Below are 27304 nucleotides of genomic sequence, written 5' to 3'. Positions count from 1 at the left end.
TTGTTATCATTTTTAACCACTAAAAAATGATTTCTAACCCACCTACAACCTTTCAAAACAAAGATATCCCAGTAACTCTTTGACATGCCAATAACTCTGTTTTCCAAATATTGTCTTTATCTGGACGTAACTAAATTGCCATCTGTTTTCAATAATAAATACTTACCTATGTTGTATTTTGTATTATTTGTTTTTATTATTTTTTTTAATTCTATAAAATAAAGACCTACCTACATTAATTATTTTTACTTTTATATTATATTGTTGTTACCTATATTATATTATATACTTTTTATTTATGTTATCAAACCCATAGTGCATTTAGTGTATTTATTTACCTTATATTTTGTTTTTAATCAAAGGAGAGTACTTGAAATCTATAAAATTAATTATCACTTCATCAAAATAAGGACATTGCAATACCCATAATCCAAAGTACTTTCATAAACAAGTTTTTTAGTGATTTGACATTTAACAACACTCATTAGACACTATATGCATATTGTATTATTAATATTTCATACACAATTTTTAAACCTCATAGGCCTAAACAATTCATCTTAATACATTGTGTAAGTTCAGTTTTTAAAAGCTTAAATTATTATTAGTAACTTTATCTTATGGTACCTATGTAGGGATCTTAACATTTATATGGTTTTTTGTTTACTATTTAATACAATGTTAAATGATTTTGTTGTTAACATTATTAATTAATCAATAGAATTAGGTGCTTACAATCTACCTCTTAATATGTTTTCATAAGCCATGATTGATCAATGTAGATAAAATAGTTTCTGTAAAGAATTAAAGAAAGTCGATACTTATGCTTCTGTAGCTTTAAATCAATCTTAAAGCAAGTCAAATTATGCAAGTCTTGTACTTTATTTAATTTAAAATTGTTATGATAATAAAAAAATACAGTACATTAGCAATAACATCCACCTCCACTATTGATCAATTACCATAGCTATTACAGAAAATGTCTGGTAGTGAAAAATGTTAATTTAATGCCATTGTTCATAGGCTTTTGAAATATATTGCAATCTTACTTGTTGACAGGGTGGCTGTGGCTGACAATGTTAAACTCCTATCAGATTTGGTATGTCCATTGTCCATTCATCGCTAAGGACCTTCAACATACTTCTTTAAATTCATCTGCATCTCTACTTCTAGTACTTTTTATATTTGTCAATAACCGTTCAACCCTGTTTTTTGAGCCATCAATCCCTCTTGTGCCACCTAATGTTAATCATAACTTTTGTAACAAAATTTAAATTTAAACATACAAACCTATTTTATCAAAATATGTTTTGCCTTACTTTACTTAACTGATTAATCTTAGAAGCTTTCTTTATTTATTTCTTCCATGCGACATTGTTATCCTTATTGAAACAAGGCTATCTCCTATTCCCTTAATATACTTAGTTCTGAACTTGGTTTTTGGCGATTTTCGTATATTCAGACTTGATAGGAATTCTCTGAACAGTAAACATTTCGCATTAATAGGTATTAAAAATAGAACATCTACATCATAATACCTACTCTCTAATCCTAAAAACACCCACACTCCATCGGTTTTTTTGAACATAATATAATTTATTTATTATTTTAACAATGATTCGATATGATTGCATATTATTATTTAAACATTTTTTTGTGATCATAAATAATAAAAAAAAAAATAAAAAAAATTGTTGCTTGTCTTTAAATAACTTATAAGGTTTCAAAATATTTTTAAAATTGTAATGTTATAGGAAATTTTAATATTTGGTAAAAATTTCTAGTACGTAACTACAGTTATTTGTTTTTGAATTACCTACAACAAAATGAGAAAATAGATTTAATTGAAAACTAGTTTAGAGTCCCAAATCCAAATTAAAAATTCTCAGCCATTTTTAAAAGCACTAGGGGAAAAAAAAGTAAGGAAAAACTAGAATTTTTACCAAAATTGGGTTTTGACAAATTCGACTTTGGTTTTTGGTGTAACTTAAAAAAAATCACCGTAGATATATACATTTTTCATTGAATGTATAAATTGTTATTTTTTATACACCATACTATTTTCAAAATATTTTGATTTGTTTTGAGTTGTTTACGGACGTTTTTCAATTTTTTTAGATTTTTTTCTATAAATGTCAAAATATTTTATTTGTTGGGTCAAAAAAATTGAAAATTGAATACTTGCCTAATATATTGTTACAACAGTAATTGAAAAATTTTAAAAATGCATAGGCACGATTTTGTTTTATAAGCATTTAAAGCTCAAATTTTGACAAAATTTACAAGCTATTTTGTAGTTAAATATTTATAAAATGTTCCAATTTTTCAATTAAGGATTGAAAATTTAAGACAAGGTTACGCACAAGTAGTTAATACTGTAAACAAAAAATCCCAAAAATATATAGACCGAGTTATTTTTTATAGTTCTTCTAAGTTCAAACTATTAAACATATTAAATCTAAGAATAACAATGCTAGTTATTTTGTTGTAATTTAAAAATATTGTTCTTGGGAAACTTGAAACTGTTAAGAGTACTAGAGTAGGTAGGTATATTATTATATTTTATACACATAATGAATTTAACCTACTGTAGTACTAATGCCTAATGGGTAATAGTAAAATAAATTACATTAATCACAATAATATTATAAAATATCTCAAGTAATATATTATATAATAGGCTGACTGTCAGAATCGTTTTTTGTGTACAATGATTTTATATCATTGAATTCAAATTTAACACCATCTATTACAGTTACCCACTTGTAACCTACTGTAGCCTGTAGGTACAGCAGAGTGACATCCACTTACCCAGTTTTTTCTACTTTATATCTATCTTACAAATTACAATGTACATCATTATAAAATCAATACACTTTGCTTAGAATTTAAAATGTAGTGAATAAAACTCATTAAGAGTGTTTAAGTTCCCTAAAAGTAGTTTTAATGTATATTTTTGTATAAATGATGTATCATTGTTGTTATGATTATATAAAAGTAATACAACATTAATTTCAATAATCGAATGCTCAATTTAAGAAAAAATCACTCATTAGTTATAAATTGTTTAACTATGCGAAAGACATGATGAGAAAAATGTCAAGTCGATTATTTTCATCACTTACTAGTAATTCATTCATTGCTCTACGTTTTTAACTCAACATTCAATCAAACGCCAGCTAGCACACTGTTTGTTTTTTCTTTCTGACCCTCGTGCAATATTGTACCCAGGTACTACATAAAAATTGAAATATTATAAAACAGCCAACGTATGAACACAGATAATGTTATACTAACTTTAAGTTTGATAATAGGTCAATCCACTCTAATAATAGAGCTAACAACACAAGATTGGTTCTGCTGAACGCAAATTTGTTATGTTGGCATGTTATGAGTGGGTCAAAGAGAGATAACAAATAGTGCGCTGACATAACTACTCTTAATAATCAAAAATATGAAATGTGTTATATTAATATACCTACCTATTTTATAGCGATTGTAACGGACCCACTCAACAGGCAGTACTTACTTGTTCCACACTTAAAAATCCTTTTGTTGTCATAATAATAACATTTCATATTTGTATACATAGGTACCTACCGTCTATTATAAATATCGATTACTACCGAACAACATTTTAGTCAATTGTACTCCTACAAGTATGAGAAATTGGAAATTAAATCACAACATGAGTTAACCTAACATATTGTGGGGCATGTAAGGATGCATTTAAAAGTTTAAAAAATAATTCTAAAGAATAAACGAACCCCTTGTGAAGTAGCGAAGGAGCGAAGCAATAAAAATGTATAATTTGACAATTATGTTATTTTTTTTTGTTCTTCTCATAACCTTCTCATAACCTTTTGGAGCAGTAAAAATGCTTTAATTTATAACTGATAGAGTGGATTTTGGTAGAAAATTGGATCTAGTTGGTACTTGGGAGGGGGGGGGGGGTGTCAAAAGTACAAAAATCCCTGTAGGTAATTTTCAAAATAATCGGGAAAAACAAAAAAATTGAGGAAAAAGGTAAACGAATAAATTTAAACTAAAAATATTTTTAGTTTTTTATCTATGTACGTCAATAATAAATTTTAGCTAGGTCAAATAACCTACAGATTTTTAAATAATGACAGGTATTAAATCCACCTAATTCTATGTTACATATTTTTTTCAGTTCAGCACTTAGCAATAGTTAAACAAATTTCAATGGTGACCGTGACTTCAACCATATTTTCTGAATATATATTTTGGCATGTATAAATTTAATTGCATTTGAACAGCTCGTGGTCAAGATGTGTACCTTTTATGTGAGCTGCAAAAAGTTAATATATTTTTGCGGTTGTTCTGCTGAAAGGTGTATATGAATCTTTATGAACTAAAAAATACGAATCATGAATCATTAATTGACACGAAATAGCGTTACTTGCAAATGTTAAGAAACGATGAATTTATACGAACCATGATTCATGAAAAACACATGTAAATTGAGCACATGACCAGTGGGGTAAATATGGTTAAAAGACTAGGAGGCTAAAAATATCAATTAACACGTATCAATATAATTTGTAATGGATATATATATATATATAAATATATTTTTTTTTTTTGGGAAAGGGGGGTCAGAAGCTTTTTGGGTGGAAAGAGCTCTATGTACCTGAGAATTGTTCTTAAAAATAAATTAGTGTTTTTTCTCCTTATTTGATAAACAATTGATAATGGCCTAAATCCCAGTTCGAGAACTACTGTGTGCACTGTGTACAGACTTGCAAAGCATCTATTTATAAATGTATATATTTGTATTATAGTAATATGTTATCGTAATAAATTGTCAGTAGTAGTATACTAGAATATCCGGGACTGAGGATACACTGCGTGGCCGCGTATGGCCCGTGTAAGTGAGTCTTCTCTCGACCGTCGACCGTTGCCGGGCCATACTACCCACTCATCGCTACAGATTTGATAATAATAATTTTGCGCTTGATTGTCAGGTTGATTATTAGTTATTAATTATTATTACAATATTACATAATATGTATTTTAGATTCTGATGGGAGCAGTGAATGTATTAAAAAAAAAAAATTATGAATGTCAATTATCATATTATGCTGTTAATTTGGTGATCAATGCAAGAATAAAGCAAAACTTTTCAAAATAATCCAGAAAACCTAACAAAATACGATACCTATTTAAATTTTAAATGAAAAATAACTATATTTTTTGATGAAAATTTTTTAGTTATTTTGTTACGATTATAATTCAAAAAATATTAATCATAAAGACTTGAAACAGTTGAAACTATTCTCCATTATTACGTCCCCGTATGTAATTATTTTCAAAACAAAATTAAATTTTTTAATGTTAAGACTATTTTAAAGCCATTCATATGATTAACTTTTCACAGTGTTCCATAAGAGGTATACGTTGGTATTTACTTATAAAAAGTTAATAACAATAATATAGTTATATAAGTAGGTAGGTATTCAATATTATTGACAACAATATTAGTTTAACCTATCGTATTACTAATGTCTAATGCCTAATAGTAAAATAAATAAATTGTAAAATATTCTCAAAAATAGAGTCTGACACCGTCCTTGTTAAGATTCAATTTTCGATTCTATTTATCATTGAATTCAAATTTAACACATCCAGTGACCTACTCAATGACGAGGTAGGTACACTCGTAAGTTGTGGCCTATACTATACAACTGAATGACTTCACCAGTTTTGCTATTTTATTTTTGAGACATTGATTTTTGTATTGTGTGCAGTATAAAATACATTAACCTAGCTGAAACCATTTCACATTGTTATTTTCTTAAAAGTGCTATAAATCCTCGACTCCTTTACTTGATAGAAATGGTATTTAAGTACTATTATTATTATCAGGTAATTTTTTTATTCGTGTATTATATTGATCGATTTGATCGTTGTTGTGGTAATTTGTTATGGGTTCTATATTATGTTCAAAATTAAGGTTCACTTATAATGGATACGTAGTTACAACAATTAATTCTAAGAAACACGTTCATTTATGGATAAAATTATGCGGTCATAACTTTTTGTGAGCACATCTAGGTCATAATATATTAATACAACCTATATGTAGGTACTTTTTTCCATGTTTGATTTTTCCAAGCTTAGAGGATATTAGAGGATATTGACGCGATACTATTTATTCGCTTACCTATGTAGGTAATTTTGCTTTATTCTGATTTTTGAGTGTCATTAAAATTAATGGTCTTAAATTTTTGAAAATTGTTTGAATATAAATGTAGTTACATATAAAAGTATAAAAGTAATAAATATGAATAATTGAAAATATATTCACAATATTGTACTTGTTAGAATTATTTTGGTTTCATAAATACTCTAAATACTTTCTGCCATTATTATTAATATTTATCATATTATATTGGTGAGCTGGCCGGTGTCCTAAGGTCAGTCAATGAAAATCAGTTGTATAAATTATAACCTAGGTACCTGGTACATTATGATTACTCAACTATAGAATGCGAATTTGAGTATTAGAATTGGCATATTAGTATATTACCCTACTGATTCACGGTCACAGATACCATTTTTTCCAATTTTTTCCTCTATTGTGGTTTCATGATTTGTTATAGACTTATAGTACACATTGTGCCTTCATATTACAAATTATATAATTACATTTATTATCGTCATTATACACTGTCAAGTATCAAAGGTTTCACAGTGAAATTGTAGGGCCAGTTGTTACTATCCATCCTCCTAAAGTCCTTACCACGGTTTCATGAGTTTTTTCATTGCATAAGTATTTATATAATAGCACTTAGGTCTATTTGCGTATTGTCATTTTCTTTTTATTATTATTAACAATAAATTGTCATCTTACATAAGTGTCTGTTAATCCAATTTACGAGTATATCTCAATAGTATAGTATCCAGTATAGTACTCAATATTAACTTGTACCAATACAGAAATATTATTATTATAATTATGTAGATAAAATATAATAATTTATATTTATTATTATAATAATATTCTTCTTAATATTCTTAATGTTAACCACCACCGATGGTGTGTGGCGTGGGAGCGTCATGTAATACTTAGCGGCGACGGAACAATATTAGCTACGCTTTCATTTTAAACAACATTTTAGTTATAATTAAATTATATTTTGAATTATTATATTGACTATAACGACTATTGACGTGGAATTGTGTAAAAGTTTCAAATTAATATAATAGACGGTGATGTTTATTTATACTGACACCAAAAGTATCTACCGAGCAACCGAGCTAATCCTCCAAAGGTCTTGTAGAAATAAATAGTTATTTTCATATTTACACGTTGATCAATTAATGAAATATTCAAATATTATAAAATAATTATGTGCATTTAGTAATGGTATTATCACTATTATAGATGTTATTATATATTATATATACCTATCTGGCTATTTATTCATAATCATAAATTTCATGCCCATTATTGAAGTACCTACCTACTTACGTAGTACGTATACCTAAGCATAATCTAACTACCTACTCACTTGTCTGAATTATATTTAGTTCGAGAATATTGAAAATAATACGCAATAGTAAAGTATACACAGTATTCTTGCATAGTGATCTTGAACCGAATATAAATGTACATAGATTGACAAGTGTATATTATTAGAAGTATATATTGGCAGCCATTGTAATGAGTTTACTTGACAAATTCACATTGTGCATTTTTGATATCGTATTGCATTCATACTTTTACCTCATGTAATATATCATTTACTAAAATCTATATAAGGTATTATGTTTATAATGAAAAAAAATTATCTATAATTTTTTTTATATAGTTGTTCACATAGCGTCTACTAATTTAAGTTAGTATTTTGGCTAGGCACCTACCAGCTATTTCATATGATATTTATTTTATTTATATACGTCTACCTAATAGTGTAACACTATACGTAAGTCATATTTATTCAAAATAATTAAAATACAAAAAGGTATTTAAATAGGTAAGTTTAACAAGTAGAACCCATCGTAAGGTATAGTTATGAAAATAATAATAACTGTATGTACAAAATAAAGTCAATTTAAATTTATTTGTTTAATTTCGTTACTTTTCTTTTATTTTTGATTTATGTATGCATAAAATAAATGCGTAATATCAAATATTCTTACCAATATCAAGAGCTGTATACCTACCTCCTATGTTGTATTGTTATCTCCACGATGAATTTTTTTTGTGATTGACGTCGAATATTGATTTTTGTGTGTTGTACTTACATTAATTGTGCTTGCCTGCTGTTGTATTTGTCATATTTCACTTCACTAAATAAAATAAATAGTCTGTGGGTTGCCGATGACGAGTATTGCGTAATATTATTTGTGGCTGTTTAGACTTTATTATCGTAGAGCTGTATATCCTTGAATATAGGATTATTCAACCATCATATTGTATTTAAACAACATTTGTGATATATTTTTTATGTTTACAAAGGTATATATGTAAAATTATTTTATTTTATTTAGGTATTATCTGAAACTATCTATATTTGTGTAAATAAGTTAAGACCAGATATGAATGTATGGTTTATAAGTATTGAGTTCTTTTGTTTGAATATTATTTGCAGTTTTTTACGGTTTCTTTGAAAATGACTGAAAATTCAAAAGTTACCTCTTTAAAGAAACGCTTGTAATAACTATTTCCAATCTCGAGAGCTCAAGGGCTTTACTGTCCCGAAAAGTGGTTAAACAAAGAAAATAACAAATCACCTTAAGCACAATATCATTTCTCGTTCTACTAACTACTTCAAATGTAAATAACTTATTTATAATATAAAATGCTTTATTTATGAGTTTGATAAAACCATTTGTAACGATTAAATTATCCCCTTGCAAAAAAAGGTAAATCATGATAAAGTGCATTTTTAACAACCGAATATCAGCGATGTCATTTGGATTTTATTTTTGATACGCACATTGTCGTGCGGGAACTTTGAACATGCGCCACAGATGAATTAAGGCGAAATAATTTATTCATTTTACAACCATGTATTATGTTTATATGCATATGCATTGTTTTATGTGTACACGTACATTTGTGCACCTAGGAAGAAGCTAAAAACCTATTTTTATTGTTGGCTTTGAAATGAAACAAGTGTCACAAAAATATCTACATTTTTATACGCTTGGTGAATTATTATAGTATTACAGTGCTAAAATATGTGACCAAATTACTGAAATAAAAATGTGTTGATACCTATACACTTTACCTTACAAAGTTACATATTATCCTAAATTACAATACTGATGAATATTCTTAATATTTCATGGTATTTATAAAAATACGTGTTTATTTACTATAGATGGTGTTTACTAAATATATATGATTTTTGGGAAACTGCTGTGTTTGACAAAATATTTTGGGATTTGGCAATCGTTGATGCCTCAATTGCAAATTTTCATGCACTTAATTTTGCACCTCTGCTATTAGTTTGTCAAGAAAATCCTGCTTGTAGATAGTTAAATGATTCGTAGCTATATTTGAACACATATTGCTATTATTAATAAAAGTTTGCATAAAAATGAGGTAGGTGTATGTACAGTGTACAAGTTTATAATAATTATTATTATACACTCGTTTTTACCCGGCTTGGCATCTAGATAGGTCACCATTTTTCAAACATTTATCTATTTATATCGATTCATTTTGAATCTGTCAAAAAGTAAAACACTGCAGTTACAATAATCAAGTAAAGGTGCTAATGTAGGTATGTAACTCAACTTATTTAATGACGAATTACACTACCTATGGCTATTTATATAAAATTCGACTAATGATGACAAATGGATTACAGTTTAAATTTAGAATAAATTGATTTTAATAAACAAATGTGATGCTAGGTACGAACTGAAAATTGCTTAACATATTTAAAGCAACAAAATCAAAATTTGTACTGACTTTTATGAAGAACGATAAGACATAGAATTGAATTATCGTTAGGGCAAATATAGTATACATTTTAGTCATATTTTTCGTCATAATATTGTTACATTTTTTAAAAGTTCAGTTCAGTTCGTATTCGATATTTTGATAATGTGATGTTATATTTAAATTGTTTTTAATTAGTTTGGTTTGAGTTAAAAAATTGCAATTTCAGTTCGGATCAAGTTTGATATATGTATAAAAATTTCGGTCGGTTCGTCAATTCGTGGGTTAGTCCTACCCAATAATCAAGTTTCTCAACATCATTATAAAATTGATTTACAATTGAATTTACGAGATATTGTAAATTACTGCTTCTTTTTAGTCCAATAATTACTAGAGGATTGAGAAATAAATCTCCTATGAGATGAATTCCTCTTTTTGGATAATACTGCAACATATTATATATGTTGCTGAGACAATTATGATCAAAAATATATATATATTTTGAACGTCTAAAATAATTTTCGTTACACTCAATTGAAGTCGACATAATCGTCCATAAGTTCTAAATTAAATTGTAATTAAATCAAAATAACATATTAAGCAATTATTATTTTTCATGTAATTTTCTATTTAATCTTGTATGTCATTCTGTTTGTAATTTAATTCCGAAGGAAGAGTTTTTCATATTTTATTTATCTGTTAGTCCTTTTATTTCATAGGGTTTACAAAGTATTGACATTTTTCTTAATTTTTATTCCCGACTATCATTCTTGACCTATATCCTTCGGGTCTTTTCTTATTTGACTAAACTATTATACCTGTACAACGAGAACACTTATCTTATTATAGTTTGTATTTTTAATTCAAAATTCCATAGAATCCTTCCACTTATATTATATTCAAGTGTCTGCATCGACATGCGCTCTATCATCTAGTTATTTCCTAAAAATGATATTTAACTATTGTTATTATATACATATAATATAATACATACATTTACTAAAAGGTATGATATACCTAATGTAGGTAGGTACACCGAAAAACTATAATAGCGTCAGTTTTATAGCTTTATAGCTATATTATTATATCAAGAAAATTTGTGTTTAAGGAGTACTACTGTACTAGTGTATTACTAAGTCATACTTCACGAATGTTTAATTGTATTACTGTTGCTATTTATTATTACCTATCTAGGTACCTATCAATTTGCTATCCATATTTTCTTCTTTTTTTTATTCATTTTATACTATCCACAGAAACTTAATAAAATAACATCGTACTTACACATTTTATCGTCTGTATGCTCATAGCACACAGATTAAATTTTCCATCATGAAATATAGAAACCTATATTTCAGATTCTGAGCGGAGCGATGAATGTATTGATTTTACAATGATGTGTGTTTTTTTATTTAAAAAATATTTATTTTTGTGTCTGTTATCATGGTTTGGGACAGTAAAGTTGCTTCGATTTTCTTTAACAGTATTTTTTCTGGTAGGAAAGTGAATTTAGTTGGTGTCAAAATTTGAAATTTCCAATAGTTTTAAAAAGCGACAAGAAAAACAAACAAAAATTAAGGAAAACCGGAATTTTTAAGTAAAACCAGTTTTAAAAAAAATTGATTTTGGTTGGTTTTAAGTATAACATAAAAAAAATGACCATGGATGCATAAAATGTTCACTGAATGTTTGGGTTAGTATTTTATACACAACATACAATTTTCAAAGTATTTTGACTCGTGTTGAACTGAACTATTTATAGGCATATGAAATTGTCGATTTTATTTGTTTTTTTAAACTTCTATCGATAAAAATTTTTTCGCTTGGTCAAAACACTTGAAAATTTAATACAGATCCCTCGTAAGTTATTGTTATTGAAAATTAAAAAGAAATAATCTTAAATGCCCTATAAATTTTTATGAGCGTTTGAATTTAGTTTTTGACAAAATTCGTAAAAATCACGAAAATAGCAAATTGTTTTGAGTTAGAAACACATGAAGTTTTTTCTTTTATATCTTTTTTTTTTTTAAATTTAATACAAGATTCTTTTTATTTCTTTTTATATGCATTCAAATTTTGACAATATGTATCAAATTGAAAATTGAAAAATGATTTTGTAGTTAAATATTTATTAAATGTTTAACTTTTATAGTTAAGGATTGAAAATTTACAACAAGGTTCTTCGTAAATAGTTAATTCTGTAACCAAAAAATCTAAAAATAAACATAAACACAGCTTTTTTATTGTTATTTTAAGTTCAAATGTAGATGAAACTACATATTACCACAAAAAATAATAATTTTTTTATTTTGTTGAATAATATTAATTCAACTTACTGGCTACTGTATTATTAATTATAAGTAATAACAATATAAAATATCCTAGACTGACATTCCGTCTCCGCCCAGAAACGTTTCTCGTATACAATGATATCATTGAAATTCAAATTTAATACTATTCATTACAGTGACCTTCTAGACATCTAATGTACAGCAGAGCAACATCCACTTACCCGTTTTTTTATTATACTGGTATATATATTATTATCATATCATAAATAGTAAATTATAGGATAGATTAGGTACACATGTTTGTGTTGATTTATTCTTCAAAAATAATTACAAATAAATTGTATACGTAAGTTGTTAAATTGAAATTGTCAAGACTATTTAATACAAAGCTGCAAGGATACTAAGAATTTTTAAATAGTTGCTGATGTAGATGCAAATCCACTATACACTCATACATATAAAGACATTAGGTAAATTGATAAAATATGTGAGCATGTCACATGTCACATGTATTGATGTATACCATCCTAGTAGCTACTATACTGAATTAATTTTCACTTTTCGAACATAGTATAAAATATAAATATTAAATACATTTACAAAATAAATGTACCATGAAATAAATTTCAGAAAAATGACTCGCCTCCCTTAAATATTTTGACACATTTTAAATTCAATATAGTTTTAAACAGAAAAAAAATATTTGAAAATACTTTTATGCTTATTCAATAATATATAATATAATGTTTAATGAGGAGTTTGGAGTTTTTTAAATAATTTAATGACATCGTTCTATATTGTCATAAAATATCAAACACAGAGTAGGAAAAAAAACTTTTTATACAATTATTTAATCAACCAAGTTTTAATTTTTCGACTTTATATTCAGCTACCTGATGACGGAAAGTTAACGTTGCGGCCTGTAAAGTTGAACAGCACTGACATTTTAGTAGCCTCTCAAAATGTATATCTTGTTGTATAATTTATAAAATAATTCATCAAAAGTGTACTGGCAGGAAAAAAAGTTTTGTTATTATTTATTTTTAACTTAAGTAAATAAATAAAAAAGGCTTACAAATATGTTTGCACACGGAAAAACAATTTTTATCGCTGGCTAGGTTTTTAATATTTTAATTTACTACCTACTATGTAAGTATTATGTAGGGTTAAACTGTAATTAATTCATTTAAATACCATTGTATTATGTGATACTTTAACAGTTTTTTTTAAATTTAACACTGACTAATCCCAAATTAAAAATATTAAGTGGATTGGGCTGTTTGGGGTCGGTGGTATAGCTACTATGATAGGTTCTTAATTAATTAAATTGAGTTACCTATTTTATTATTAAAAGTTATTATTAATAATTATCTACTGTAACAACATACAATCTAAAATAATTAAAAATTAAAGCGTTTATAAGTTATAACTACTCAGTGACAAAAAATATAATATGTGATTTTCCATATTATTGATAAGTATACCATTTATATATATTAATATACACGTTGAACCTACATAAAAATTATTCAACAGACTGTTATTTTATACTCATAATACCTATTCTTTAAAATATAAATGATGTATTTATATTATATATTTATTATATTATATTATTTGTATTACAGGTTTTTATCAAACTGAAATTGATGTCTAGGTAGATGTGTAATAATTTTCTTTACTGAAGCTAAATGTCTGTATTGTTTCAGACGTTTCAGTAACAATATAGGAACTATAAAATTGAAATTCATAAGAATTGAAAATTGATAATCAATTAAAAAAAATTAAGTGTCAATTATTTTTAAATTCAAAAACGCTATGAAAGTTTTAATAATTACCTATTTTATGTTAACGCGGATCGTGGTAGGTACTTAACATGTTTGGGATAGAATATAGTGCACAAACAATGATATATGATAAAGCCTTATCACTCACCAGTAAAAAATCAGTTAACTATAATACTTTATAAAGGTATATTTTTTTTCCAATTTTCAGAAATATCCGAGAAATGTCAGATACATAAAAAAAAAATGTTAGGGTAAGTGGATGTTGCTTTGCTGTACAGTAGGTTATAAGTGGGTCACTGCAATGGATGGTGTTAAATTTGGATTCAATGAAATAAAAACATTGTACCTATACGAAAAACGATTTTTAGCGAAGACGGTCTGTTAGCCTATAATATTACTTAGTAGCTTAGTATGTTTGATGATATTATTGTGATTAAACTATTAAAGTAATTTATTTTACTACTAAACATTAGTGCTACTGTAGATTAAATTAATTTTTGCCAAAAAATACATTTGAAAAGTCATTGAGTGTATAAAATATAATAATATACTCTAAAAGTTTCAAGTACCTACGAATAATATTTTTAAATTACAACAAAATAACTTATATCATTATCCTTGGTTATATAATTTCGTCCACGTTTGATTGTTTGAACACAAAATAACCAAAAAAAAAAAATGTGCTTATATACTTTTATATTTTTTGGATTGTTTGGTTACAAAATATACTACTTACGTGGAACCTTGTTTTAAATTTTCAACCCTTAGCTATAAAAGTAGAAAATCTTAAATATTTTTAACAATACAATTTTTCGTAAACTTTGAATGATATAAATGTTGTCAAAATTTGAACTTCAAATGCTTATAAGAAAAAATTGTGACTATACATTTTTAATATTTTTCAATTGATATTGTGAAAATAAATCAGGAGCCTTGTATTAAATTTTCAAGCTTTTTGATCCAACAAATAAAATTTATTGACATTTATAAAAACTGTGAGTTACGAAAACCACTGTTCAAACATATTATATATTTTGTCCGAAATGAAAAATTATGTTAATTATCTAGATAACTACTTAGAAAAGTATAAAAATATTAATTTTAGAATCTAATTTTATTTAGACTTGAACAAATTTTCTAATATCTAAAATCCTTATTTTATTTTAATTATTTTTAACAAAATTTAATAAAATAATGACCATAGTAAACGGAGACTTACGGAGTCACCCAGAATCGTTTTTGTTATGTGATATAACACTCACACACATTCATATATATTTAGTTGGTTTCAAATTTAATATGATGGCTGGAACAAATCTTTCCAGGTTCTTGGAAACATCCAACATTGCAGTGGTCAATAATGCGTGAAGGAAGTCAACTTCATTTGTTTTTATTTTGTTCGGTGCAATATTATTTTAAAGTGTCTCTGAAAACTATAAACAACGCTCTTAACATTTTCGGAATTCCTTAGCGCGAGGGAAATGGAAAAAAAACAAAACCGCGAAACGAAAACAAACGGTTCTTATACAACCACGTGCCGCATGGTTAACGCATTACTGAAAACTGATTAATTTTGTAGCAAAGTCCCTCTAGCGATAATCGTGCTCCCACAATGTTTAATTTTGTTTCCTGGGCCGTTGGTATTTTTGAGACTGTCATATATTGGACATTTTACGGTCGAGTCGATTATTGTACGCTCAGTGCACACGCATAATATTATTATGTGTGTATAATGTATAATATTTATTGATACCTACTCGTATGTGTCTACCAGGTACCTATATATATCGTAAAATAAATATACGTCATTGGCATCGTGGGATAAGGTACACTTCGGTGTCAAATCTAACCAATAAATAAGTTCTTCGCCCACCTAGCTGTTGGTCAATACCTACTCAATTACATAAGCATTACACATAAACTATCAAAGGTTGTTGTTGTCCATACTTACTTAATGTGATCAAATAATAAGCTGCGCTCGAATCCAATAACACACAGACCACGCGGGATTGTAGGTACCTATATAATGACACGGGATCGACCGGCTCTTGAACGATGTAGTTTACCTGTATAATATTATAATGCCACATGGCCCTGAACCATTTGATCAGAAATGATCCAATAAAATAATCTTCGAGAATTTTCACTTGAAAGGAAACATGCAGAGGTATAGAAAATAACATCGTTTCAGGAATTTTTTTTTTTATTAAAACGAAATAACCACTTCTAAATTCGCATTTTTAAAAACAATCTATACCATTTAGCTGTTGTATAATATGTTTTATAAACAATTTGTAATTTGCTTATTTATAAAAACCGTTTTTTATTTCATTTAGTTGTTTACCATGCTTAAACAAATTGAATGTAATACAAACGACTATATTGATGAAAAATAATCAAAATGGTCCGAAAAGATGACAGACAAATGTATCTGACACAATTTGATAAATTTACCCATCATTAATAATAATAATAATAATAATAATAAGCTGTACATTTTATCAAATTATATAAATTAAAAATATTAAAACAGTTTTATTATCAGTTATTTGATTTAATTTATTAATAACACACATTAGATGTCGAATGTGAAATCTTTTCGGGCCAAGCTGACAAATGTTTCTGACAATCCTGGCCAAACTATACATGAATACAAGTTAATTTATCAAGAAATTATTAGGCTTGAAAAAAAATATCTGCTATGAATATCTATTCAAATATTTTTATAAAGGTGTAATGCAAGAAGCTAAGCGAACGTTATCGTAGAAAAGTAAATTACAGGTATCTTACACTCAAATTGCACATATAATGTATAGTATAGCCAGTATTAATAGGTATATATTATACACACACACACACATATTATATATAAACAAAAGGAAAAAAATGATTTTATTTACGAAAACATATAGTAGGTATGTAATAAACTGAGTTGGATAGCGTGATAACACGTTTTGTTCGATAGGTATTTGATATCAAGTGAAAATTCACAAAATGATTTATATAGATGCTTTTAAAACCGATGCTGTTAAATAATTTGGCCAGAATATCCCAAAACACCCTGATATAGTAATAGTAATAATAATAATAATAATAATAATAATAATAATAATAATAATAATAATAATAATAATAAATATAATTAATTTTAACATTAATAAATTTGTTCATCTTTCTAATATTGTTCAAAACATAAATGCATCAATATTATCTGTTAACAATAATAATTATAATAATGAATGCGCTGTTAAAATTAAATACTTTGCTTTCTTTAACTGTTTTTACATGTTATAGGCATATAATAATAGTTATTCAAGACCTATTATTAAATTATTTTATTAATACAAATCTAAAAAAGTTTAACAAATATGACCTAAAAGATGTTCAATTTATGAGACAATGGAAAACACACCTGTTGGTTGTTACACGTGTAAACTGTTTAATGATCCAGGTGATCTATGACTAAATAGTATCTATCTATAATACATTAATTTTAAGTATTATTCATATTAATATATATTTTTATCTACCCGAGAGTTAGCGCAAGTAATAAAAAATACTAATAAGAAAAAACTAATGATTTTAAACAAGAACGATGACAATTATTATGATATATATGATATAAAGTGTTTGTTATGAATAGTATTATATTTATTTCGATGGTTTAATTGAATTTCATACAATATAATAATATATAATTTATAATAATGACCCTTTTAAGATCTAGAAGACTCAAATATATCGTACAACAAACTCGTAGATATGGACAGATAGAAGTTACGTTCAATATCAATAGTAAATTAATAATTTTAAAAAAAAGAGAGATTTAGAATATTTTCATTTAAACGCTTATTTAACTACAGACATGCTTCGGCACAATTATAGATGTTTAAAAAGATCGTTTATAGTTTTGGATCCAATTAAATTGTTACGCAGCGTCGTTATATTTTATTCTAATAATATGATTGTGTTATTCTATATCAATTCGTATTGTAAGTGTTCTTTCACGTAAAATGTTTCGTTTTCTTTAGAAATAGGTAGTTTTTTTGGTTTTTTTTTACACATTCGTGTACATTTTTTTTAGCAATAAATTAGCCACTAATTAAAAATAAATATACCTCTAGTATTACTGTTCGATATGATCAAAACATGGTGTTTTTAATTTGTCATTTTTGAGACATATTATATTGACATTTAATAATTAGTATAATTTATAACCATCATTTTGACCTATGTGTTTAGGGAGAAATTTCTAATACGTACAAAAAGTAGAGCATGTATTATATTATTTTGTTACATTAGATTATATCTCGAGTTTTAAACACATTTTATATTATACGATATACCTAACTAATATTAAATAATTACAATTTTTTTAATTACAAAATTTGAGTAATTTGTTGATTCTATAATAGACGAAAATGTTATATACTATTCTCAATTAAGATATTATAGTTATGAAGTAAACGTTTTATTGTGAATCTATTATTTATTATAGTTATAATATGACGACTGTACAGACTTACACATAAAATAAATTATTATTATTAGGTTTGAATGTAGGTTGGTATAGTATAAAATATATGTTACAAAAGTTTGGTGAATATGTAGGAACAGCTATCGGTAGGTATGATCAAAATATTATGATAATAAATATATGCCTTAATAATGTCGAGAACAAATAGGTCGAATGATGCTTTTGCAGTCTTTCGCAATTTACTATAAAAAATCTTTCACTTTTGACAAACCCAAAGTACCATCTGGGTACAATGTCAAATCAATAAACAATAAACAATGAACATAGGTACATGCAATTTATGGAGCTTTAATAAAAAGAAAGTTTTTTCGAAAAAAACAACATAATTGTAAAACTAATAGCTTCTTTGCTTCCGCTCAGGATCTATAATAAAGATAATTGATGGTTTGTATGAAATCGACTTTGCATTTCTCGCACAGTCGTAATAATTTAATTTATAAATAAAGTAATAAAAAAACAATAGTCATAATAATATATTTACAAATTATGGACAGCCTAGTATTGTAACTGAAATATAATATAACTGGTGCCCAGAGTCCTTGGCGAGAACAGGTGTTACATAGGATAAGTAAAGTAAATTAAAATATGCACATCGTGGGCAATGTGCCAGTACACCACATTGTTTTGGAATTCGTCCCAATTTTTCACTCAAGTCAATAACATTTCGTGGGTCAAGTATAAAAAATATAAAAAGGGTTCTAAATCGATTTTGGTATATCTAGAAGAGCATTTTTTAAAATTGATCATACATATAGCCATATAGGTAGTAAGTACTATGTTTATAAAGTCAAATTTTCTTACAATATACCATTATTGAAGGAACATGTCGTTTTTAGTTTATACACACTCTATACTCAAACTATGACTCCAGGTCTTGTTGGATCAGCTTATCCACAGAAGCCTCAAAGAAATTTAAATTACAATTTATTTGATGTAGATTTCAAAAATGGACGGAGAAAAATAATTCCTCTGTATGTTAAACGTTTGGACAAAAATATTTTATAAAAGTTTAATTAAGTTTAGTCTAATCTGTTTTTTTTAAGTTACCAATATGTAAAAAAATATATTACTACACATTCAACATGTAAAAGTCAAGGTTTTAATAACAATTGAAAATAAATATTATTTCTGATCAGTGTTATATTTTAGATATCGCCGAAATTTTACTGTCACTAAAAAAAACAACGCTATGTATTATTATTTAGTAATATCACTACTTTTTTTTAGTATTTATTGAACTGTTGGTACCTATTTGGCTATTTATCATGATAAGTTATATTTAATTTTAGTAAAGTAACTGCAATGTAAGTAAAACCTAAACTGATTGTCCAACAACTTAAGACTTTTAAGTATGTAGACACTTAATCTATAATTGATTAATATTGTGTAGTTGAATACACTTTTACAATTCACAGAAATCAATCTTAAGCTGCAAAATACTAAAGAAAAACTTACTAATGAATTTTAAAAACGTTTAATTTAAAAATGTGCATTTTCGAAACACATCGATTTAGAACCACATAACTATAGACCCACGATTAAATCAGATTAAAAAAAAAAAATGTTCATAGCTATTAATTCATATAGTACTTATGTAATTCTGGACTCTTTATAAATCTAGGTCTTTTGAAAATAAAAACCAAACGTATAGATGCCATCCGTTTCTTGACAACTCACGGTATGTGGAGCACTTTACATTCACTAGTCGCCTCTGAAATAACCTTAACAAAATCCATCGTCACCCACTGTGACATGGAAACTAGCTTTTAAATTACACTTTACAGAAATTATATTTACACTTTATAAACTGTTGCATAATATTATGATTTATGACGTGGACTTGGTTGCTTTATGATCTTGCTTATTGGACTGCGCATATTATACCTTTGAGTACCTATTATACGTTACACAACAACAGTCAAAAGTGTCTACACCTTTTCAATGTACGTTTTACAATCACGAGAGTTTAATCTATGGGAGTCATCTAAGTACAAGATTTGTATCTTTAAAAGGAGCGCGAGAGCTGATTTAAGAGGCTGAATGGAAAGACAAATTAAATCGTTCGATATTTTACTGGTATTATACTGGTAAGGTGTAGAGTAGAGGCAGAAAAATATAAAATCGCTCCTACATATTTTGAGTCGTGTAACTGAAAAATACGAACAGATCTGATTTGACGAATTTGAAAATTGTTTTATGAACAAAATAATCGAACGAGGGAACTCGATAAACTGTAAGTGTACACTGATTAGTACATACCTAATCACAAGGTCGAAGAACGGAATTAAGGAATTATACCGGTGGAGACATTTCGAACACAGGGCATAATACTTAATAGATCGTTTTGTTTGAATGTATTGTTATGGTTTCTATACTATAATTTTGAATGAAAATCGTTATAACTATCCAAAGGGCTGTTTGTTGAATATGAAATCATCGATTTCTCCCGATTATAATGTTTGAAAAGATTTTTATTTGTTTGTTATAATATGGTATATATGTTTTTGAACAGGCTCTAATAAAGATTAAATATGTAATGACGTGGGGCAGTCCATCGACGGGTTTCAGATGTTACTCGACGTATTATTATTTCAATTCCCTCACATTACCAACACCACTCGAACTTTGCTCGATTAAAATTGCACGCACACAGAGCGAACGGTAATTGTTGATGTGACTGGGACCAAGTTCGATCAGACCACACATAATAGTTGTATATATTATATTCTACCTCCGTGTTTGGCGTATTCATTATTCGGTTTGTACATAAGCCGTATTATTATAATCACTGTTGTTATATGTTGAAAGGACAGTATTAAAGTCAGTAGGTACATAATCGTTAGTGGAGTTGGTTGGGGGGAGGGTGGTTGGGCCGTTGGCGCAACGAGTGACTTGACGCGACAAACCGTTGTTTGCCTGCGTGGGTGTTGAGTGTTGACTGGGTAGAATTTATGACGAGTGTAGGTGGCTACCGGTAGGCACTAGGTACACAAAAAGCAATGGCGTCATACAGTTTTTTTCTTATTAAAGAATTATTATCAACATAAATTATTATATTTCGACCATTATACAGAAAGAAAATACAGATTAAATGTGAAGCCCGATATTTTTTTTTAAAGTGTCACACGAGTCATACCTCTGCATAAGCCACGGCATATTATCATCATAACCGACGTCGTACAGGTCGTTGTAACGACGTGGGTATTGCACAATACACGTGTTTGGGAAATTGTTAATATTACGATTTTCGAATTTCGAATCGAATTCGATCGGAAACCACACAATCGCACGACCGTCGCTGGTACACGAATGTTCACAATCACAACGCCCAAACAGAACCTATCTACCTATACCTCAACTTGAGTGGGTATCGTTATTATCCCGGCGGCTGTGATGGTGTCGACGAAGAAGGTAGGTATAGGATGGGTACATCAAAACTGCAATTAACGAGAAACGTGAGCGTCCTCGACAGGACTGCAGGCCGGACTAACGACTTGGGGGACACACGAGCCTATAATATACTTAGGGTTAGCCTGCACGTTTATAATAATATAAACACAGTAGTAACAACGATAGTATCAATAATAATAATAATAATAATAATAATAATATTAATAATCGCGACTATCATTATTAATACTATCACGTCATCGTAAAATGTATATACTATAATAACGTAATATTATAGTAATGACAGAATAAGTCTATGCAACGAACAAATACGATACGACACGTGCAAAACTGCAAAAACGAAATGGAACAGTTATGTAACAATAAATATATTATGGTTCGGAGTCGGACGGCGGCTAGAGGAACGTGATGCGTACTTGCGGCTTGTCGTTGTTGGAGGACAGCGACGGGGACGGCGGGTACGAGGCCGACCCGTAGTCCATTTCCGAGTTTGGATAGGAAGTTGGAAGGTTGACGACGACGGACGACGTGCTCGAGTTGGGGTTGTTGGAGCCCTGCACGGACATGACGGAAGTGGATCCGCCGGCCGCCCCGCTGCCACCGCCGGCAGCGCCGCCGCAGCCGCTGCTGCTTCCGGCCACCGCAGTGGTCGCGGCCGCCGAAGCGGACGCCGAGGACGGCGAGCCCGCGGCCGACGACTTGTGGCCCGCCGACGCGGACGGCATGTCGCAACTGTTGTAGTCGAGTGAGTTGCTCGACTTGCCGCCGCCGGGCGCCGCGGCCGCCGACGTGTGACGCTGCTTCATCTGCACCTCGATCAGCTCCTCCTCGTTGATGGGTTCGCCTATCGAGTCCGGCGAGCTCTCTCGCTTGTGCTTCTGAAACATCAATACGCGATCCGATCGTGTTAAATACCACATATTATACAAGTGTGGGCGAGGCACGACGTGGATAATAATAATAATAATAATATATTATACATTATAAGTACCGTGGATTTGGTACCTGGTGTCGTGTTAGGTATAATATAGCGTGCATCTACTGATCTACCAATTATCAAACATAGAAAAATTCTATAATATTATCATCTACACGATAAAGTATTAATAATTATACGAATAACAGAAAAAAAATATTTAAGCGCATGTTATTTACAATTTATATATAAATCGACACTTAACGTATCTGATATATATATATATATATATGTGTGCTCGTTTACCCACATTTCTGGCCACTAAATTGTATTTTACTTAGAACCTTGATAAACATATATTCATGTGCGTCCGCATTAGATATAGGCCGTAATACTATTATTGTCGAGGTCTTGCATGTTGAAATTGAAATAAATAGGTACCTAACTGAATTGGTTTATTGTGTATGTATAAGAAGCAATTGTAAATTACAAACGTACGTAATCGTATTTTATACTCGCTAATAAATTAAAAATATTATTTTTTTGAGCGATGAAACACAATTCGAATTTCCGGATTAAAATAATAAATGAAAATGAATTATAATATTCGGAATAGATATAGGTACTTATCAGTAATTTATTACGAATATGAGCTGCACTAAGGGCGGGACAAAACGTCACTTTATACATTATATTATTGTAGGTTTCAGCGTGGGTGCGAAACGAACAGCGGAGAGATGTCTTTTTTTTATATGCTTGTCTGTATACCGTGGTGTAGTTCAAAGTTCTTAAATAAATATTGTTTCTAGCAAATGGAGAATTCGATTTTTTCCGATCGTTACGTATACCATACAATGTGTGCACTGTACAATACATATAGCTATTAAATTATATAATATGTTATCCTAACACGAATCGATCGGGCCGTGCTCTTCCGTGGCGGGATCAGCGTTGGAGTTTTTTTTTTTATTTTGCCGACGTGCGATATTGTTGGCAAGTCAAAAGTTAAGATTCCGACTGGCGCCGCACGTTTATAATAATAATATATACACAACTCGACAGGTCTGCTAATGCACACCCGTAATTACGCCAACACCTGTGCACGGCCATGGCGTATACAGGTATATATGTATTGTATGTACAAACGAGTGGTCTTATATATATATATATATATATAAGCGAGTGGTCTTATTTATATGTACATATTAGGTATATATATATATACCAGCGGTCATGTTTATATATATTATTCGCTTGTCAACGAGACTCGTGTACTCTTATATCATGTCCGCGTTACCGTGGGCCTTTCCCCGCTTTTGTTTGTGACCTTTTTTTTCCACCGTCGAATATGTATATATATAGATATTCGCCACACTTTTTAACGTGAGCTATAATACATAATAATATCATAACTTCACGCCTCCGGGCCTTAGGACCCGAAGTCACGCCGTGCGACGGGTTGTTTCTTTTTAATCCGAGTTTTCTAGTTTTTTGCAGACCGTTAGTGGTGTAAATAGTTATTACTACGTAGGTACTACGGGTTTTTTCACGTTGTAAAAATATTACTTTGACCATGACGTAATATGTATTTGTCGAAAGAATTTTCTCCGTTACAATACACGTCGTTTTTTAATTAGAGCGGTTATAGAATAATAACCTTTATCATGTAGGTATCTACATTAATAACATGTATGCAGACTACATAATTATGTAGCTCATGTTGTAGGTACATGTAAATTTCAGAACATGATATGGAAAACAACAAAATCAACATCTACACATTCTTAGAATGTATAATGTGAAGTAATCAACAGTAGAAAAATGTACTTAATTTACATCATATGGAAGATGATTATAATATTTAATAGTAGTTGGTGTTTTATGTTAATTTAAAATACCTTTATATTTATTGCCATTACTACATGGCAGCTACAAATGCATTTAGTAAGTTAAATTCCTAAATAACGTCAAGTTATTGCTATTCATAATTTCTGATTTTGTATTTCATTATGTGGTAGGTACCATAATCATCACTGTTGGAGGTATCTCCTACCCATTTAGTATTTTTGTCATTTTTACTTTACAAAGCCATAAGGCTTGTAATATACTATGTTTGTACCATATATTATATTTTAATAAAATTACTTTGTTTTCAAATATTAAAATAAAAAAATACATTTTCTTTCATTCAATAATAAATTTAGGTATAATTTATATACCTATTAATATTACTCACTCGTCGTAAACTTAAACGTTTATGACTATGATTGTATATATATTTTTTTAAATTTAGTGTAAGGCTCTTATTACAAAAATAATTTTTATTATATAGGTAGCTAATTTTTTGTTCACTAATTTAATTAAGTTAATAAGATAAAAATGTGAATAATTTTGTAACCATTTTAGACGTTAATTAAATCGTTTATCGATGTCTTATAAAAAAATAAATTTGTTACTAAAATGTGACTTTAGGTACCTATTTTTAGTATGATGGTCGTTTATAATTACACTACAAAAGTATATAAACTATTATAGGTAGTGTTTGAGTAAAAAAAAAATTCTACTTTATTTTTAAAATTGTCTATAAGCTATGTATTAGGATATTATTTAAAACATGCAAACGTTTTTTAAAAGTACCTACATTTATAAATAATTTTTCAGGCCCAAATAAGTATAGTTATTTAGCTCTAAAAAAATTTACTACTTCAATTTTTTCAGGAAAAACTACTAATTACAAATAATACTTTAACTACCTATAATTACATATTAAAATCTACATTATCTGATGTAATTTATTACTAAGTAGGTACCTACCTATTCATAATAACGTAAATACCATTTGATTTTGTATAGTATTTTACGTTACACTATAAATTTGTCTTATAGTGTCTACAAATGTCAAATATATCTACTTTTATATTTATATTTCATTGCTAGGAATTTCTAACATAGCATCAAATAGCATGTGTAATGTGCACTGTTGTCAAAACCATAGTTTCCCAAACTTTGTGTGGTATGAAACAAATTGGAAAATTTTTAAATATTGGCCACCCACCAAAATATAAAATGATTAATAAAATGCATCTTTTTTTGTTAATATTTAATATATATATATAATTTATGATTTATGTTATACTAAATAAATAATGTAAAAAAAATAATTATGATTGTTTACTATTTATTAGTTAAATGTGAATGGTGTACTTGTTTTATAGATTTTTCTATTTTCAATTTATTATTAAATATTGATCCTATTTCGCATACATTTAATATTTTTGGAAAAATTAACGGACATCAACGAAAGTACCTATACCGAAATGGTGAAATATATTGCTACACATTATTTTACACAAAATATATTATTTTTGTGAAAATAATTTATTATTTAAATATATATTTATATTTTATAAATATCTAATATTCTAATTATAATATTTAAGAAATTAATAACATGAATATTTTAAGTGACCCACAGTTTGGGAACCTCTGGTTCAAACTAATTTAATAAATTGTAAATGAACTTTAATATCTAAAAATTTTAATAATTCTACGTTTTTGATGATCATCGACATTCAAATGAAATTTTTACTATAGATTTACCTAGTATTAATGAAATAGAAACTATCAAACCTGATACCGTTGATTACAGCATCTTGTACAGCATGAGCTTAAGAAGTTCACCCTGCTTAATGCCGAATGGCTAGGGCTCAGTAGGGGAGACGGTGAGCATGGCCTTTTTGATTGACCATTATATGGCACTTCGAGCTCCACAAACTCTCTATCCTAACATAAAAAAAAAATTAATTCTAAAAATAATTTCTCATTTGAAAAAAAAAAAATCGATGGCTAAAAGAATAGGTACAATAGAAGAATGATAATAGAGAAATATCGAGTATGAATAATATTGCAAGTATAATTAAACACCTAGTTATAACATATATTCAATAGAATTAATTAAAAAGTTATATTTTGTTATAATTAGTTATCAAAGAATTGTAGTGTATACAAAACTATTAAATCTATGATATTGTTATGCTGCCTTTACAGTTTAGTATTAGATAGGTAGGCACATACAAATATTGAAAATGAAGGACTTATATTTTGTAAGTATACTAAATTTATTATTAATTTAATTTAAGATCTAAAAACGTACAATATTTTCTTTCCGTATAAAAAATAAGTTATAATAGTAAAGGTGCATTATATACATTTATACATATATGATATGTGCATGTATGTAATATATATATATATAATACCTATGTAAAACAAGATTATGTAGTTTATGTTTATACTATTTAAATTTATTAATACTATAGAAACGTATTACTTTAATTTGTAAGTAAAAAATGTACCTACATTTAGAATACGGTTGAAACAATATTCTTTTCTTTTTAAAATCGAGTGATTAAAAATTAAAATTGTATTCCATGATAAATG

At 28.0% G+C, this 27304-nt stretch overlaps 1 protein-coding gene and 1 long non-coding RNA gene across 8 annotated transcripts in view; both read right to left on the bottom strand.

The window, feature by feature from the left end:
- Nucleotides 1-234: 234 nt before the first annotated feature.
- LOC111040794 lies at nucleotides 235-8404 on the bottom strand. Of its 3 annotated transcripts, XR_002605242.1 has the most exons (4): nucleotides 3298-3418; nucleotides 3126-3234; nucleotides 1320-1478; nucleotides 235-1239 (listed from the first exon to the last, which is right to left on the bottom strand). It is a non-coding gene; the product is annotated as an uncharacterized LOC111040794 (long non-coding RNA). The 3 variants fall into 3 exon arrangements; XR_002605243.1 differs by lacking the exons at nucleotides 3126-3234; nucleotides 3298-3418 and adding an exon at nucleotides 8194-8404; XR_002605241.1 differs by having other exon boundaries at nucleotides 3126-3415.
- Nucleotides 8405-17847: 9443 nt separating this feature from the next.
- Nucleotides 17848-27304, bottom strand: part of LOC111040796 (potassium voltage-gated channel protein Shal) — a 67089-nt gene continuing 57632 nt past the window's right edge. The window contains exons 4-5 of one of the 5 annotated variants that reach the window (XM_022324813.1): nucleotides 26495-26647; nucleotides 17848-22823 (exon numbers count right to left, since the gene is read on the bottom strand). In XM_022324813.1, coding sequence (XP_022180505.1) covers nucleotides 22344-22823; nucleotides 26495-26647 — 633 coding nt within the window. In that variant the 3' untranslated portion in view covers nucleotides 17848-22343. Of the gene's footprint in view, nucleotides 22827-26494; nucleotides 26648-27304 lie in introns of those variants that run through there. The other 4 variants (XM_022324811.1, XM_022324814.1, XM_022324816.1 and 1 more) reach the window with 4 other exon arrangements.

This window comes from Myzus persicae, unplaced genomic scaffold (assembly GCF_001856785.1).
Source record: "Myzus persicae strain clone G006 unplaced genomic scaffold, MPER_G0061.0, whole genome shotgun sequence".
Taxonomy (NCBI): domain Eukaryota; kingdom Metazoa; phylum Arthropoda; class Insecta; order Hemiptera; family Aphididae; genus Myzus; species Myzus persicae.
Note: the sequence above shows the minus strand (reverse complement) of the source record. Positions and strands in the feature narration are given on the sequence as shown.